The sequence below is a fragment of the Podarcis melisellensis genome (assembly GCF_964234715.1).
Source record: "Podarcis melisellensis genome assembly, chromosome: 2".
In the NCBI taxonomy this organism is placed as follows: domain Eukaryota; kingdom Metazoa; phylum Chordata; class Lepidosauria; order Squamata; family Lacertidae; genus Podarcis; species Podarcis melisellensis.
The window spans coordinates 36,265,504-36,284,745 of NC_138529.1; the positions used below are offsets into that span (position 1 = coordinate 36,265,504).

At 43.5% G+C, this 19,242-nt stretch overlaps 1 protein-coding gene across 4 annotated transcripts in view; it reads right to left on the reverse strand.

Moving 5' to 3' along the window:
* The window catches only part of SEPTIN9 (septin 9), a 191,419-nt gene that overhangs the window by 14,851 nt on the left and 157,326 nt on the right, over window positions 1-19,242 (reverse strand). For all 4 annotated transcript variants that reach the window (XM_081897804.1, XM_081897806.1, XM_081897805.1 and 1 more), the window contains 4 exons: window positions 10,250-10,435; window positions 3,988-4,116; window positions 3,668-3,749; window positions 1,408-1,545 (listed from right to left, as the gene is read on the reverse strand). In XM_081897804.1, the coding sequence (XP_081753930.1) occupies window positions 1,408-1,545; window positions 3,668-3,749; window positions 3,988-4,116; window positions 10,250-10,435 (535 nt within the window). The remainder of the gene's footprint in view (window positions 1-1,407; window positions 1,546-3,667; window positions 3,750-3,987; window positions 4,117-10,249; window positions 10,436-19,242) is intronic.

Consider the following 19,242-nt stretch of genomic DNA (forward strand, 5'->3'; position numbering starts at 1 on the left):
GGGATGATACGCCATGCTAAAGAAGTTCTAGTGCACTGAGAACTATCAGAAGATCCAGAGTTCTCCATGTGCTTTTTTACTGTCCCTCACTAAGGTTTTTTCTGCTCCTCACCCCCACCCCCCATTCATAACCTGCCAACTAGGCTGCAACTCAAGTTCATTCAGAAACACGTTCTCACCCATTCCTAGGTCTGTGTCCTCAACTCAAAACACAATGATAAGAAACCCACACAATGATATAAAAAAGCCAAGACATCCATTTTGACATTGGCGAAGAAACCAACAGCCCAAGAACAAGCCGTTTGTGGCCGCTGCCAAGGGAACACCTAGTTCTAACCTCCAGCAGGGGTATCACACTACTTGTAGCCAAAAGCAATTTCAGGGACATGAAAGCCAGTGATGGGGTGTCTCATAGCTTCAAAACCATTTCCTATATTGGAAACACATGTTCCTGGGAGAAGGGGAATACATGAGGCAGACTTCTAGGCACCAATTACCATGCAAGCAGCAGGGCGAGAGGAAAGCTGCGGGGCGCCATTAGACGGGCAGTCTAATGTTTCAGTGGCTACATACGTGGGAAAGAGAAATGTAGATTTACACACTGACTCCCAGTGAGGGTGTGTGTGTGTGGAGCAGGTCCTTTACATGCTGGGAATCAGCACCTATCGCAGAGCCCTAACAGAAAAGGGGTGTGAGCACAAGGGTGTCTCAAAATAGTGCTAACAGGGTTTTAAGGCCTGTTTGAAGCCAGGGACAGATAAGAATCTTTATTCACATTAAGACTCAGGACCAACTGGTGGAATTTGGTCTTCATTCATGGTCTCTTTTTTTTTTTTTATCCTGCCCTTCCTTCCTCCAAAGGTTAGTGTTTGCCAGGTTTTATGGCAGAGCTTTCCAAACTTTTCATGTTGGTGACACACTTTTTAGACATGCACCATTTCATGACACAGTAATTCAGTTTTACAAGCAAATTGGAGGTTAAACTAAATCCCTTCCAGCCCTGGGAGGAGCGTGGGGAGCATTCGCATGACACACCTACACACTAACATATCGTGACACAGAGTTTGGAAAGCTCTGGTTGATGGTGTACCCCCTCTTTTTTCCCTATGAGGTAGGTTACCTTGAGAAACAGGTGAGCGAGGATTTGAACCTGGCTCTCAAAACAGCCCAATATTCTAACCGTTGCACCCTATGAATGTTCCGACTCATGAGCTGCAAAAGGAACCCCTGTTTGAGAAAATTCAGCATAAAGAAAAGGGTACTAAGAAACCAATCTCAAGGAGACAAAAAAAGGGGGGAAGTGTCAGTAGCAGACAAGTAAGTATCTAGACCCTGGGGCATGAGATTTATTTGCTCTGCTCCTCTTGGAGACAGGGAGGTGGTGCAGTCCAAAAGGAGGATACGTACGAGTGACCGGTGGCAGGGATGAAGTATATACAGCAGTGGACTCTGGTATCTGGTATCCGCTTCTTCCGGTTAATATTAAGCTCTTCCTGGAGGTACTTCTCATATTGATCATTGATGAACTTCATAATGGGTTGCCAACTGTGCAAGGGGAAAATGCCATGTATGAAATAAAAGAAACTATGCCTGTGCACAATTATTCAGACTACACACACATATAATCTTTGCATGCTGCTAAATGCACTTACATGGAAACAAGTACTAATGAAATCATGTGAGGACCAAAATAGGGAAGGGGTTAGTGTAGGACTGGAAGGGACCTGACCCAAATCCATATACTTTTAATGGAATCTTCTACATGCTCTGGGTGAAATCCATGATCACCCTGGAGCAGGAGTTCTAGGTAGTGTGTTCCAGGTTCCCCATGACTTGGAGAGCTCTTGAGCCCATTTTCTGAATATCAGAGCTCAGAAGAAAATACATAAGAACTGGAAGGCGGTTGAAACATCTCCCACCACATAACAGCCTATGTCTCTTTGTCAAGGGAGAAATCCATGGAATGATCAGTGTTGGCATTTGGAGACTTGTAAGAAGAAAAAAGCAAATCTAAAACCTGATCAGAAAGAGACTTTGACAGAAACAAGAACCATTCAGCATCTCAAGAGAAGCTATCTTTTCCACTGTAAAATAATAGTTTCAAAATCCACAAACTTTTCCCAATCCTGGGAAAAGATACACAACCACATAGTTACTATTTTATTTTCATTCCCTTCTCTGAATATTCCTAATATTCAACTAACCCTGTGCACTAGCAGAGATCCATGCAAAGGCTCCTATTAGTGCAATAGGGCTTTCTTCCCTCCTCCTCCTGTGCCTCCCCCAGAACAAGGTGCAAGGGGAGGGGAGGGGATGATTCTGTCCAGCAAGCAGAAAAGCTTGCACTGACAGGATGATCAGAAGACGTTGGATTCCTCCCATCATATTTGCCTTTTTCACCCCTGCAGCCAAGGCTTTCGCCAAACATGTATAACTTTGACTCCTTGTTTTAATGTTCCTTACTTTGTACTTACTAATATTGAATGTCATCTGTTACTACTTTGCACACAATTAAGAAGTCTGGAATTCTTAGCGGTCTCCTTTGGATCTGCTATCCCAAATAACATGAGATCACTGGCAAACATGCCAACTTCCATCATCATACGGCAGGTTTCCTAGTGAGGCACATTCCCTCCCTAGCCTTTTCTCACAGATTGCCTTCAGTGGCTCAGCAGGCAGTTAGACAGCCTATCTTTGGTTCAGATGCAGCATAGCTGCTCCCTGGGTTTGCATGCACAATTTCCTCGTCACTTCCTATCCATGGCAGTGCATTCTGCATTAGGGCCTTTGTTCTGCAGCAGCACATAAACAACATTGTGTGTTCCTAGGGAGGCATCTCTCCCTGTGATCTTCTGCTCCCTTTCCTCTGCTCTGTTTGCTTACAGAATTGTGGTTTAGGAATGAGATCTGAAGCTGATTTGCATTAGCTCCATTTGGGAAGGTTCAGCCATTTCGACTTTTGAAGGTTGACACCATTTGACACTCCACATCACTTACAAAGTAGTTAAAAATATGATTATGCGTTCTTTCAACTATACTTCCCCTACCCATATAAGCCACAGAGCACAGTTTAGTGTTTAGTGATGCATCAAGGCATCACAGGAATAATTCTATCACAGCTGTCCCTTGAGAAACTTAATTAGGAAGATGATCCTCAGGAGTAGGCACTTGCAAAGTTCCAAGACTGTACAGGTTTGTCTTAGCATATTTGCTAGTTATGAGAACCCTCTAGAGAATCCTGGCAGAATTTCTCCCCCTCCAGCTTCTGCCTCCGTAAAATGGGGAAAAGCTGAGTAATCTAACTCTCTTCCCAATGGGAAGAACATCTCCTTTGGAAGTGGCCAGTAAAGATAAAATCTTTTCTCTCTAGCATCAAGATGGCACCACTATTTTTACCAAGATTGAATTATTCCTTCCATATACTTCATAGTCCAGAAGCACAATCAGCCCAATAGGATAACTTTTTTGCACCAGTCAACTAAAACCCAAGGCAGACCTTGTTAAAGTGATGCTGCTCAGAGTCCACACAAACATGCACACACACCCCACTACCTTAACTGCCAGCTTAATGCAGTCTACTGAAAAGCCTCCCACCCACCCCTTATCCTCCCGTCCAGCCTCTCCATGAGCAGTGGACTGGAGAGTTTCTTGTTTGATGGCTACTCACCAATTCTCATTGTTGATGTGGTCTCCAAATCCAGGGGTGTCAATGACAGTGAGTTTCATACGAACACCCTTTTCTTCAATATCTGAAACAGAATGCAAATAAGGTAGGCAAGAAAATATCACCCTAGGATGAATGCAGTTGGTGGGTGGGGATCCCTTCAGATACACATCGGCATCAGAGCTGAAAAGGGTCACGGAACTTACAGGTTTCAGAAATTTTATACCCTAGTGAGCCAACTGAACAGTCCTCTTGGCCCTATTTCTTCTTCAACATCCCCATCTCCCCTAAAAGCAACCCCATGATCTCTTGGAAAGGCTCACCATGTGTGATTGACTTGATTTCAATCGTCTTGGGAATGCGCTCTTCAGGACTTGGCTGCACAGATTTGCGACTGATTTTGGATTTGAAGAGGGTGTTGATTAGAGTAGATTTTCCCAGGCCACTCTGACCTGAAAGGCAACAGGAGGCACAAATATCAGAAAACACACACAGAGAGAGAGAGAGAGAGAGAGAGAGAGAGAGAGAGAGAGAGAGAGAGAGAGAATGAGGAGGATGCCTCAGCTATTGGCTGCAGCAAATATAATCATGTTGATTTTGCCCTCTTTGGCTGAGAAAGATCGGCTGCTCCCACAATAAAAGGCTTTTGGGAATATGTTATGTTTGATGCTGTGTACGAAACAAACCATCTGAATTTCAACTGGATCTGCAAATTAGCTTTCTAAACAACTCCCTTCTTTTAATTTTCCCTAGCATGCACAAAAGAAGCTCAAATTTATGAAGAAACAAAAATTGAGTCACCTTTCATTCAGCCAATAGAAATCAAAATAAAGAATACATTTGTTCATAACATGTTTGATGTCCGCCCTTCACTTTTGCTGCAAATTTGGTTTCTTTCTTTTAATTGCTGTTGTTTACAAAACTAAAATTTGGCCCAGGCCCGTTTTCTGTCAAGCTCAGAATAAGTTTTGTAGAGGTTCTTATGAACCACTTCAAGTTTGCCTTTCTCCCAGTAGCAGGTTTCCCGCCAGCTAAGTGAAAGAGGTCTGCTTTAAGTAGATTTCCCTTCAATTGTTGCTTTCCAACTGATACCCAGCATTCCCTGGTTCCTGGTGTCCAACCTTGGCTCCAGACACACACACACACACACACCACACCAAGAAAAAGCATGCTGACAGCTCCATCTTGTTTTTCAGTGACTCCATGTGGCTCAATCTCTGTCAGAATGTGGACACTGAGTTCACTCTGATATGTATGGAAGGAGGGGAAAGTGAACACATCTCAGTTCTAATAGCAATTAGCTTTCTTCTCAGTGAAGAAGAAAAAAAAAAACCTGCCTCCATCCTCAAGGTTTCAAAATGACCTCTGATCTAGCCACACATTGTTTTCCTTTCTTTAGTCAAACAGTTTGCATTATAAATGTAACTGCTACAAAGGAGAGAATGTGGCTATATTTCTGAAAACTATCCATGGATACCAAGAACCCATTATTAAACTAAAACACCTATAGGTGGTACTGGAAATGAATATACTGTAGCTATCTCCCACAGTCCCAAATTCAAGTCAAATTTCTAATAGGGAGAAAGGGAAAGAAAGAAAGAAAGAAAGAAAGAAAGAAAGAAAGAAAGAAAGAAAGAAAGAAAGAAAGAAAGAGAGAGAAAAGATAATGGAGGAAACACTTGAGTAAGTCTTACATAGATAAGGGCTGTTGCAAAGGATTCTCACAGTGGTTAGTCTACATGGGGTGTCTACATAGGGAGAACCCATAGTCACAAGGGATCACTGCAGCTACTTTTAAATATCAAAATGGGAGGCCCCTGCAGAGGCATTTTAAAACAGTTTACCTAATGCCTACCTAACCCTTCCAGACTTCACTTCATACTCATGGTCTAAAAGCAAGAAATAAATCAGAATGTGCTGCCATAGCTTATTTCCTAAAGCAGATTTCCCCAACCTGGTGCCCTCCAGATATTTTATACTACCGTCACTATGGAACAAACCCAATCATGATATACAACAGAGGAAGTCAACATGGTGGGCTCTAAAGCTTATTGAATGACAACTCCCATCATTCCTGACTATCTGATGTTAATTGTAGTCCAACAATATGTGGCGAACACCACATTGGCTACCCTTCTGCTGTAGAAAAAAACCCCAAATATAAACATCTGGTTGGGTTTCCAGGCAACCATGTAAATGGAAGATATTTAAAGCTGACCAGAGTTTTATTTAACTGTTAAAGGGGGGAAACAATCCAGAATTGCTGGATTGGTTTCATCTAGGAGCAGATAGGAAGTTGGAAGAGATGCAAGGCAAAAGGGATTACTGAACAATAGAGGCATTTACTGACAGTGCAATCCTATGCATGCCTATTCAGAAGTCAAGTCGTTTAAATCAGTGGGACCTATTTCGAGGTCACACTCAAGAGACCACCATGCTTATGATCTCTACAGTCAAGACCTCAGAATGTGGGATTCTCCTCTGTTAAATTGCTAATTGCAGATAACATACAAGGCGAGGCATATCAGTTCACATGGGAGGCATACACTTAATGCAGAAGGAATAAAGACATTATGAACCTGAATTCATTGTATTAGGGACTATGAATGGGCTTTCTGTTGCAAAGAAAAGAGATGAAAAGACTAGGAAACAAAGGTTGTCCAACCTTAGAGCTGCATTAATCATTTTTCTTTTCCTCAGCAGCAACTGCCTTCGTAGTATCTATTACGATAAATTCAGCTTCATAATGTCTTTGTTCTTTTCATGTTAAGGGTATATGCCCACCGTGCGAACTGATAGCTGCAAACATTCATCCTAAAGAGCCAGTGAAACTCTAATTCTTTCAGAGAGATTTCTCTAAGGATAAGCCACAGCACAAGATTGACTGTGTGGAGTAGCCAGTTTTCATATTTCTACCCAACTCGAGAGTGAATTACAAGACAGGCAGCTTGCAAACCAAGGGAAGAGAAATCCCAGATAACTTGAGTTGTCTGGAATTGGTATACATCTACTCCAGACATATTTGCCACAGAGCAGATGCACGCAAATTTACAAGGCTGAAAATAAATAAATAACATCCCCAGGGAAATGCTGCAGTTTTAATTCAGCAGGCAATTTTGTTGATTCTGCAAAATATCCACATATGCAGAAATACACACACTGGAGTGAATCCAACTCAGTCTTCCAGGGGTACAGTCAAGCTGCTGTGTGAACAGGAATGGTTATTTTATGGGTCTCGGAAGAAACAAGGGAAGCAGATTTATTCCTGGCTGTGTTTGCATCAAACTACAAATAAAGACAGAAGAATCCCAAACTGAACGCTTCACTTCCTAAACGTTTCGAGTTGGCTCAGCCAAACCTGCACACCGAGCCATTGCACAGTTCTCTTTAAAAAATCAAATATTTGTTTCCATTCAATTCATTAAATGAGGACTTTGGGACAGAACCCTGTGCTTTTAATTCAAAATAAAATCTAACTACCTCAGTTTGTTTGCAGCTACCAACTTTAGCCCATAGCCAGGGCTAAATATGGGTTAAAATAACATAAATACAAACTGTAATAAAATCCCCCAAAGAATGCACACATATTATTTTAAAAATCCTAGCAAGAAGGCACATAGAAGCAAGTATTGACTTGGTAAATGGGCTGAGTTTGGTCAGGGAGCTGAGAAGAGCAGGAAACCTTAGCAACGTTCAAAACTTTATTTAGGTTTGGAAATTAGCACTTTGCTTTTGTTGCGTAAAATTTGCCTTTAGGCAACCAGTTGATTAAAGTTTGTGTGCATTCACTTATCCTACAAATCTGGGGGTAACACCAAAGGTGCTACATGCTGTTGAAGATCCACCACTAAATTCTGGAGGTTTCCTGCTGATATGTCTCTCTCTCCTCCATCTTACAGCAGGAGGAACATCTCCACAACAAGAGCCAGGTAGAGGTGACATGAAAGACCCCTTTCCTATGACCCTGGAGAACTGCTGCAAGTCAAGAGTAGACAATACTGGGCTAGATGGACAAATAACCAGACAAATCAAAACAGCATGGCTTGTTCCACTGCAGCTGGAACTCCCAACAGGAAGTCAAGCCATGTGTAAAGGCAGACCTGCACAGAATGGCTCGGTGCATCTCTGTGCATTTTGCTGGACTTCTCATGTACACAACACATGTGTGCACACAATAAGTTCAGCATGTCTAATAGATTAAATGTCAGAACTAGCTTTTATACAGAGAAAATCTCCCTGAGGCTTCACTGCAGCCATACATTAGGACTCATGTTACATTGTCCTTTTGCACACCTGGAGTTGGACTACTAGCCATCTTATTCAGGCCACATGCTTCATCTTTGACTCACCACAGCTTGCCATAACTAAAGGCAATTGAGTTCCTTCCTATCCCTTGAAATAGCAGTGACATAGAAGGCTAGAATATGAAGCAGACTGATTGGCAGTTAGTTAATTATGTGATTCCCCCCTCCCTTTCTGAACCTGCGACCTATGCACCACTTTTGCTTAATGCCAGAAACTCGGCAATGCTATAAATCCAGCCCATTCTCTCATTCAGAATTCCAGAATAATTCTTTCATATACTGTAGAAGCCAGTCCAGCTGGCAGGCAGTCAGCCCAGACTCAAAAGTAATGCCAGCTCCCCCTGGTGTCATTCTAATTACAGCACTTGAATAATGTGTCATTTTTTTGTTCCTTCCGGCCAATTAATTAGAAGTTGGCACTTCACAAGAAGAATTCCGGGATTGTGAAAAATGAAAGCGTTCTTCTCTGCGCTGTCCTGCAGAACTGACAGCCTCTTAATTCCCAAGTGAAGCCTCTTGTGGACAGAGCACAAGAGGAGTGATATCATCGCAGAGGAAGATCTGACAAAGCAAGAAATATTAGAACTGTGTCCAGTGAAATTCATAAAGGCAACAAGCCCCACCTTTTTTCCAGAGTTATGAGCAGTGAGTGGCTGTCAGGTGGAAGGAACACACATCCCTTTTTCCAAAGCATGAGAGAATACAGTAGGCATTTCCTCCAACCTGGGATTCATAGATCAACTGAGAGATAGTGTATGCAAAAATGTTGTGTCTAGATGTTCAGAATGGTCAGGGATAAGCTGGTGACTTCCCTAGTAACACTCATACCTCCCACTTTGTGACTACACAGATCTCTCTCTCTCTCTCTCTCTCTCTCTCTCTCTCTCTCTCTCTCTCTCATACACACACAACACTGAGCAGGAACCAAGAATGCACTAATTTGTGTTTTAAGTAAGCCACACAGATTTGCAGCATAGCCTTCTGTTGCAAGTCAATTGTAAACAAAGAACCTGCAGTGAGGTCACATTTAGTCCTGAAAATGGAAATAAGCCCCTGTAGGGCTACTTATCTCTTGCAAAACTTTAGCAAGCAACACCACCCTCATCATCACCAACCAGCTGAAAGGGCTGGGGCACTAGAAAAAATCAGAGTACTTTCTGGAGAGGAGAATAGGGGAGGTAGAGAAGGTTGATGGTCCCAACCAATTCATCAATGTATCAGCAGGCGATAGGGCAATTTTTCCAGTGGGTGTCTTTTTTCCAGGGGTATGATTTAGCAGTCCCAAACAATCAATGACAAATGCAATACAGCTATTCTGGCTGCAGCAACAGAGTCAAACTATTAAAAGGTACAAGTTCTTGCTCTTTTGACATTCCAGTCAGGACAAAGAGCTTATTAGAGGAAACACACGGTCACCTTGACATTCAGCCCACACAACACATGGGAATTAGTTTCGTAATGCATTCAACAAATCTGATAACTTTAAAATTCCCAACTCTTACTAAGCCCTCTGTTGCAAGGATACACAGAGAAAATAATTCTCTTAAGAAGCCATACAAGAAACAGGTTCTACCCCAATGGCACTGCTGCAGCATATGCAAGAACACCAGAAGAATCCTGCTGGACCAAAGACCCATCTAGTCCAGAACCCTGTTCTCACAGTAGCCAACACAAGAGCATATGAGAAGACCACAAGCAGGACATGAGCACAGCAGCTCTCTACCCTCTTGTGATTCCCAGCAAAGGGTATTGCATCCAACAGTGGAGGTAGGACAGAGCCACTAAGAACTGCATCTGTTCTGCATCTGTAAGAACTCAATTGTTTACCATGGCAGCACCTACACATTGGAACGCGCTGCCAATGTGATAACAAGCAGGCGTCTTCACTCTATTCTTTTCAGTGCCTGCTAAAAATGTTCTTGCTTAGACAGCCTACCCAGATGCTTACAGATACTGATATGAATTTTAATCTGTTTTAGTATATTAACTTCTTGCACGTTTTAATGTATTGTAAATTTCCCCTGATTTTATATTTCCCCTGATTTTATATTCCCCTGATTTATATTTAAGAGGTTTTTGTAAACCTCTTTGAGGATTTTTTTTCAATCAAGTGGTATATATTTTTTATGAAATAAATGAACAAATAAATAAATAGCCTTATCCTACATTAATTTGTCTAATCCTATTTTAAGGCCATCCAAGCTGGTAGTCATCACCACCTCTCTTGAGGGAGCCAGCTCCATAGTCTGACTAAAGTGAACCACATGGGAAGAAGACTCACCGACTACCATGATGTTGAACTCAAACCCTTGTTTCATGGCTTTCCTCCGCATCTGCTCCAAGATGGCATCTATCCCAACATAGGCAAAATCAGCAGCTGGTTTCTCTGTCCGCGTTGGTGGGGCTTGCTTGATGCCAGCATCTCGAGTGGCTTCCATCATGCCGCTTGGGTAGCTGGGAATGGCCTCTGAAGGGAAAATGTTATGAATATTAATATATTATTTCTTTCTTTTTAACCAAACAGTACAAATAAATAAAACATTGGGTCATTTCTTAGTAGCTGCAAGGAACAGAAACCAGGAAATTTGTTACTGCTTTTTAGACAAGATGGATGTTTTATAACAACAACCATGTCATTGTTGACTTTTTCACACCTAAAGATAGCTTGGGAGTTATACTGACATGAGACAGGCACAACTCTGATGCCTCCAAAGTAACCTGCACACAGATCTGGATTCACCTGAGTATTGGAAGAGACTAGTCTACAAAAGACTTGGTTTCTGTCAGGGAACTGACATCAGAGCGAGAAGCGGAAGCAGGGCTCCAGAGCGATGCTGGAGAGGGGACCAGCATGGGGGAAGGAATTCAGCGTAACACCAATAGAGAAGAGAGGGAGATGGAGGAATTGGTGACAGGGCTCCAAGACCCTTCACCCGAAACTAGTGGAGAGAGCGCTGGCATGCCCCTGCCTTCCCCTTACTTGCGCAGACGCGTTCCGTGCAGGGAACATAGGAGGAGACTCGGGGTCAAACAGCTTTTATGCTGGAAGAGGTTCAAGAAACGCCCACTGACGGATTCTGCAAGTGACTAACAGGTCACGGAGGGTGAGCTCTGACCCTAAGCATGGTTGGGCAAGCAAACTAACTAAACCGAAGGCAATTTACGCACAAGTAACCCCTCACAACCATTACAGTTTCCAATGGAATCAAGGGAAGCCTAGGTCTCCCCGAGGGGAGAAAGAAATGTTGCTCTGAATACAGATATATTGCTGAATGCAGATATATACAGATATTCAGTTGCTCTGAATACAGAGACAGATGAAAGCAGAGTCTAAATGAAACTCTGAATTGTGTGAATATGGAACCTGAGGTCTTCTCAAAATCTGTGAACTTTCCAAATTCCACAAGTTGGCCTGAAAGCCCATCATTCAGGATGCAGTAATCACACATATGCATTATTATAAATACATATATGCAGTATACATCCACATTAAAAAAAGAAAGAAACTGCAAGAACTGCTATAAAATGTTTTTATGCACAAGTCTCCTCTTCAAAGACACCCACAACATGGTTTTAAAACTCCCTTCTCATGCCTCCTTTCCTTTCCTGGTTTTTATTCCCTGTCCTGCCTTGCAGCTTACAATGCTTTCTGCTTTACTTATTGGAACAGCTAGGTAAGTTTTTAACTCTTGTAGGAACCTTGCATGTGGTGTGCCTTGCTCAGACAATCTGTCCCTAGATAGTGGTCGGGGTCATTTTAGGGTGTGAGATGGTACAAGGTGCTGGGTGAGAAGCCAGAATCTTTAGATCCTCCACATGCCCTGTAATTCTAAAACTCATTTCAAACTCATGCAGTGCACTGCTGGCAAAATTCCTGGGTCAAAAAATTATAGAGTGAGGACACCAAGACACCTTTCAATGACTCCTGAAATAGCAGCATTTTTAGGATGGGAGAGCCAAGCATTTATTTTATCTTATTTTATTTTTTGCTATTCTTACACACAACTAGGAAAGAATCATTCCACATGGAAAGTATTTTGCCATTAGTAGGAACAGTTTGTTATCCAACAGTTGAACCTCAGCCACTAAGCAAAACAAAGCGCATTTCCAGCATTCCCACATTTCAACCCACCTAGAAAAAGGAGGGACAAGAGAGAGACCTGCAGCCCTAAAGCTCCCAACACTTTTACAGATCCATTCAAGATACCTGGGACATCCTCCAGCATGCCAGAACAAGAGCCCTAAAAGTGAAGGAGGTAGAATAGATGGGGTCCATTTAATACAGTGTTTTGCCAGTACTCTAGATCTTCCATATTTGCAGGGCATGGGCAGGTATAAGTCATCCACACCATGCCATATAAGCAAAATGGGCTGTAACAGGTTATTTCTGATGCTTCCAAAAGTTATCCTTCAAGATTAACCAAGACTTGGACCAGAAACCTCACAACCTGCATCTTGGTACCCCTTTAAGGCTATAGTATTGCAAAAACATGGAGCCCCGTCCTCTTTAAGCACTTGGCCACAAATTCTTATTTGCTTACTTAATTCATAACCCAAATTTTCCTCCTCAAATGGAGGCAATTAGAGCAGGCAACAAAGGTATACAAAACCAAAAGAAGTAATTCAGTCATTAAAAGCAAAATAGATGTCGCAAACAACATACCAAGACTAAAGAGAGCATAAAAGCAAACAAAAAGAGCCAGAACTAATAACATTACTCTTGTAAAATCAGATCTTAAACCTTGCTACTGTTATTATTTATTAAATTTGTATTATCAACCTTCATCTGAAGATCACGGGACAGTTCACAACTTGTTGGAAAAGAAGTGCCTTCAAATGCAGGGAAAGGACCATAGACCTGAGGTAGAACATCTGCTCTGCATCCCAAAATTCCCAGGCTCAATCCCCATCCACCCTGCCTTCTCTGGAGGCTAGCTAGCAAACACTGCATCCTTTGGAGAGCCCCCTGATGAATAGTGCTTCAGCCACAGGCAAACAGTATGCTGGCCACTCATCCTGCTGGACTCAAGCTTGGCTCTGCTTTGGCTGCCCCCCACGCAGCATTCAAAAAACCAAAATGGAGAGAAATAAAGATTTTAGACTTCCCTTCCCAACAATGTGTGTTATAAAAAAAATATTGTATATATTAAAAACTATTTACAAGCATTACTATACATTTAAAAACAATTGCAGAGTTGCAATGTATCTTAAGTTTAAGGAATGTTTGCAAGAGACCAGTGGTAATGGGTGCGACTATTGCTCTCCCCAGCCCAGTCTCTTCCCTCACCCCACCGCTGGCTTGTTTCTTTAGCTAGGCCGTTGTGTCATGATCTCATCTTCCACGCCTTTCCCCCATTTTTTGATGGAACTTTGTAAGACTTGGCTGCTCTGAATATTTAGGATTATATAGCACCATCCATTATAGCAAGGGGTGATATCTGTGTGCCAAAAATGTGCATATGTTTGAGAATAAAAGTCTGCACAGAAGCAGTGACTGATTGCATAGAAAAACGGCCAGAATTTCCTGTTATGACAAAGAAGTGTGTCGTCAAACTTGCTCCTGCTAAGGATGCCAACGCTTTTAAAGAATGTTCCACATTCCTCCTATCAGGATCACAGGCTAGGAACACATTCCCAAACAGACACCATACTTCACGCATATGGTAGGCCTCTAATAGGAGTGCAATGATTTGCTCACATCTTTAATCATTTTTTTAAAAATGTTGGTAGTAAGCCAGGGATAAGGAGCCTGTAGCCTTCTCAACTGCCATCATTCCTCACCATTGGTCATGCTAGAAATTGTACTTCAGCAAAGGCAAAGAGACAGAAGCAGTGAAGATTTCAATATTCCTGAACCCAAAGAGAATGATCAGGGAACAGAGATTATCTCAGAACCAGCTGTTCTGTTCTGGCAGAAGAGCCTCTTTACTTAGGGGAGAGAAGGCACACAAGATTCCAAGAAGGACCTCTCAAGGGACAAAGGCTATTGCTCTCCTTGAGGCTTGATGGTTCCCTAGGTCCAGCTTAAGACTGACAGTATTCTTTGGGACAACCCTAAAATCTGAATGCATTATGCAATTTATTTGAGGGTTTTGCCATTTGTACTGAAGTAAGGCTACAGTCTTTCAAGGCTCAGCTAGGGAACATGAGGTCCTACAGATGTTGTTGGACTGATCCTATCAGTCCAGCCAGCATGGCTAATGGCCAGTGAGGATGGGAGCTGTAGTCCAGCAACATCTGGAGGGTCACAGGCTCCTCATTCCTGTTCCAGGGTCTTGTGAGGATCTAGAATTACAGCTACAGTGGTACCTCAGGTTACATATGCTTCAGGTTACAGACTCCGCTAACCCAGAAATAGTACCTCTGGTTAAGAACTTTGCTTCAGGATGAGAACAGAAATCGTGCTCTGGTGGTGCGGCGGCAGGGGGAGGCCCCATTAGCTAAAGTGGTGCTTCAGGTTAAGAACAGTTTCAGGTTAAGAACGGACCTCCGGAACGAATTAAGTTCTTAACCTGAGGTACCACTGTACTGCTTAGAGAAAGAAGTGTAGCTAGCAAGAGATAAACCCAGCAGTTCATTTTTAGCACAGCAATGGAGAAATAAAATATCACTTTGTCACAAGCCTTAAGAAACAGCAATACTCTGTACCTACTCACCTACCTAACTTTCCAGCCTTTGCTTTTCTGAAAATGCAGACCTCTTCTATTTACACATCTATCTACTATTGGAAGAGACACTACTATCCTGCTCTCCCTGACCCAGTTTGGTGGGACGTTCTGAAACCTTGTAAACTGGAATAAGCAGCAGCTAGATAAACACCTACTGGGTGTCTTGAGGTGGAATAAAGTAAGGTAAGGTAAGGTAAGGGCAGTACAGCCCTAAAAATACATATACTGAGAAGCCACCCTCATTGATCTTACTCTCTAGTAAATATGTTTACATTTGCAGCCTATATGTTACATATGCAGGGACAAAGCTTAGAGAAACAAATTGAAACTTTGTCCCAATCTGAAAATCAGCCAAAGAGGCCTGGTGTATTAGACATTTGCCATGTGGTATGTATCAGCTTTGAATCACACAGTATATCCTAGAGTTACTAAGCCTCTGAAAGGCTGGGGAGAGGGCAAATCACAGATGTGCGTGAAATCAAAGACTGTGTCCCTTACAGAGATGGGTGCTCTCTTATCTATGCTTCAACAAGGGGAAGTGGGGTTTGTACTCACAACATATTTGACACTTAACCACTGCTTGTTAAAACCCAGCTGCAAAGAACAGAAGGATAGAGATTTCTGCAGAAGTAGTTCCAGAAAATCAGTGCAGACCTTAAATATGCTGTATTACTTACACACACACACCCCCCAAAAACATGGCACCGGTTCAAACTCAGCAAGATTCTCCAGTATCCTCATGGGAAACTATCTGTGCAGGTATCTTTCCACAGTGGTGGTAAACATGTGAGCTAAATGCAGAAATTTAAAACAGATTTCAAGACTGATTTCAAACAACTCTCAACTCCAGACACCCAAGGAGCAGAAGGAACTTCCACCTATGTTTATGTCTGGTTGCTATAACGTGGGACATCATGAGGATTTTCATGGGGAAAGGAACTCTTTTGACTAAAAGTGAGCCTTTATGCCATAAAACCCTGTTTGTTTCAAAATTAAACACATTTTAAATGTAAAGTGTGATGTCAGCAAAATAATTTTTCTTTTTTCATTTTTGAATGGGAGGAACAGAAGGTCTATAATAATTTTTCTCTTGCCACCGATGTCTCTACTGTGGAATAGAAGGGAGGAAATGCTTTGACTTGGGCAAAGGGGAAGAAACAGCACAGTTCACCTTGAGGTTTTTTATTCATCACTGCCTTCTTTTTTTAAAAAAAAGTGCACACAGAGACACCCTTACTTAGGCGTCCTCTTTACTTGGAACTTTTATGACAGACATAAATGGATGCATATATCTTCTAGGTCAAAAATGTTGGGAGTGAGTTGCAACATATGAACAATGCCGCCTGCTCAACCAGAGTTCAGATTGCTGGGGGTGGGGACCCAAACAACTCTAAGCACCCTTAAAGGTAAAGGGACCCCTGACTATTAGGTCCAGTCGTGACCGACTCTAGGGTTGCGGCGCTCATCTCGCTTTATTGGCTGAGGGAGCCGGCGTACAGCTTCCGGGTCATGTGGCCAGCATGACTAAGCCGCTTCTGGTGAACCAGAGCAGCACACGGAAATGCAGTTTACCTTCCCGCTGGAGCGGTACCTATTTAACTACTTGCACTTTGAGGTGCTTTTGAACTGCTAGGTTGGCAGGAGCAGGGACTGAGCAACTTGAGCTCACCCCGTCTCAGGGATTCGAACCGCTGACCTTCTGATCGGCAAGTCCTAGGCTCTGTGGTTTAACCCACAGCGCCACCCACGTCCCTTCTAAGCACCCTTAAGAGACTACAATTCCCAGGATTCTTTGGGGGAAGTCATGACTGTTAAAGAAGTATAATAGAACTTTAAATGTAGAATGTAGATGTGACCTCAGGGTCAAGTCAAGTCATATCAGGGATTCCCAGTGATCTTATCAGCCCTGCTTTCTGGAGAAGAAGCCCACCTTTCACTCTGTAGTATGTGGAGTGCTCTGGAAAAAGACACAAAGGAGGAGGTCCCAGTGAAAAGCTGAGGAACAGGGTTTAGGTACCCATATTTAAAGAGTTTGTTTCTAGTCTGACCTTGAACTCCTCTTGGAAGAGAGGACATTGGGCTTACAGCATATTAGCAGGATTTATTAAAGTTAATCAAGTATGTGTGTGAATGTGACCTACATCTCTAGTCCACAGCCACACTGCATACGCCAGCCAAAGTATAGTGGTACCTTGGTTTACAACCATAATCCATTCTGGAGGTCCGGTTGTAAACCAAAACAGGTTGTAACCCAAGGCGCACTTTCGCTAATGGGGCCTCCCCCCCCCAAAATGGGTTGTAATCCAAAAAAAGTTGGGTTGTAATCCAAAAAAGGAACACACACTTCCGGGTTTGACGTGGTTGTAATCCAAAACGGTTGTAATCCAAAGTGGTTGCAAACCAAGGTACCACTGTAGTGCTTGCTCACAGCCTCAAGAGGGGGACGCCCCATGCTTCGCGCAGGTGTCCGCAAGCCTTGTGCGCCCGGGGGGAGCTCCCCCCAGGCGCGCAAGGCTTGCGGGCAAAAGCCTGTTCTGGGGGCTGGGGTCGGGGGAAGCTCGGGCTCCCCCCACCCCCAGCCCCGCAAGCAAGCTTCAGGAGCGATGGCGAGGTTGCGCAACCTCGCCATCGCTCCCAGACCCATTCTGGGGGCTGGGGACGGGGGAAGCTCGGGCTTCCCTCACCCCCAGCCCTGCAAGCTCCGGGAGCGATGGCAAGGTTGCACAACCTCGCCTTCGCTCCCGGACCCCCAGCCCTGAGGCTAAAAACAAAGCCAGGATAGCGAGCGGGATCCATCCCGCTCACTGTCATGGCTTCTTTGCTCTTTGGGGCTCGGGGGGGGATAATTTTTTCCCTTTATTTCCCCCCCCAAAAAAACCAAGTGCGTCCTTTGGGCCGGTGCATCCTATAGGGCGAAAAATACGGTATATAGGCCTAGGACTCAATGAGGTGGCAAGTGTACTGCCAGTTCAAGGCTGCAGGAAGAGACACATGCAACACATACACAGTGGGGGGCAAATGATTATAGGCTAGCTTTCTCCTTAACAAGCTAGTTTGCCATGTGCAGGGATTTTTGTTGGGCACAAGACTCTGTTGTGCAGCAGCCTCTGCATTTGGAAGTGGCTTGCCTTGTTCAGAAAAAAGGATTAAAGTGAAGAGTATGCTAGCAAAGAACCTATTTCCCCCTCCCCACTTCTCTCCATCACACATATACAACCCTCTTGAAGGAGAGAGACATCAGCAGGAGAATACCGATTCCAACTGGCCAGCATAACACATTTCTGGGGGAGGGGAAAGAAATGCAAGAAAAAGCAAAGGACTGCACATCCTGCCTATAGAATTTCAAGGCTGCTCTGGATTCAGTTACCACACTGAAGGGGATATTTTAATTAAATTAGTTTGGTCTGCTTTGCCTGCGTTTACCAACTTGTGGTGAAGGAAATGGCTGTTTGAAACATCTCTGGCCTTAAAAAAATGAGAAAAAAGCATAGAGGGAGCTTTTCAAGTTGCTCATCAATCGCCGCACACCTCCCTCAAAGGGAAATACAGCCCCCCAGCTGGGCATGCAGTTGCCAGCAACAAATGTGTGTATTAAAAGAGTGTGGCCGGAAGCTCTTTATCATACAGCTAGTTTTCTCTGAAAGCTCTGCAAGAAGCAAAAGGGAGTTTTAACCCCCTTTTGCTGTTCTAAATTAAATGTGGAGTTTTTTCCCATGACAGAAACCCAGAACGGCTTAGTATGGATTGACGAGCAACAGCTTTCTTCAAATGAGAAATCCCTGTGGGAGTTCTTGCCCCTCCATGTGAAACCTCCTCAGCCTCTTCCTTCTTTACAATACAGCTGCTGGGGAAGGGGAGGGGTGAGAGTGAGGGAAATGGGGGTGGAAGGCAGGCACTTTGCAGCAGTAGTGTGGGGAGGGCTGGTGCATAGGGAGGGCAGGAGGAGAGACAGAGTGGAATCTCTCCCTACTGATGAGTCATTTGGGCATTGAAGCTTACAGCCAAAAGATTGCTGAACCCTGAGTCTCCTGGGAATGCTGAGGAGCTCCAGGCAATGACGCCAGCTAGAGTGCAGGCAGCAAAGATCCCAGGATGAATCCATTCAAACACAAGTCCAAGCACATCTTCATGCCTACCATGTGGTGGTGGACTTCTCCTCTAGCTTGATTACCACCACCACATCCCCAAGCAGCCACCTCCGGAATAGCTTTTCCAGGTGGTGAATGGGATTGTTGGATCTGCTGCTCGGCCTAGAAGAGATGACTGTTGCATCAGAGGCCTACTGTGAACAACTTGCTAGGCGTTTTGACTTTGTAAACAACTTTGAGGTTTTCTACAACCACGCGGTATGTAAATTTTATGAAATAAACAAATAATCCTTGAATTCACATGGAATTGGACAGGACAGGACAAAGCTTAAGAAGGTGTTCAGAGGCCAATTCATTTTACTCATGAGAAGCATGCATGGAATCACAGGCATGAAGAGCCTTTTGTCATCCAGCAGCAGCCAGTGAGCAACTTTGAATTCATTGGTGCTTTGGTACGGGACCATTTGTTGAAATGCCATTTGAATGGGAAAGGAGTTTCACAAAGCTACTTCTGGGCA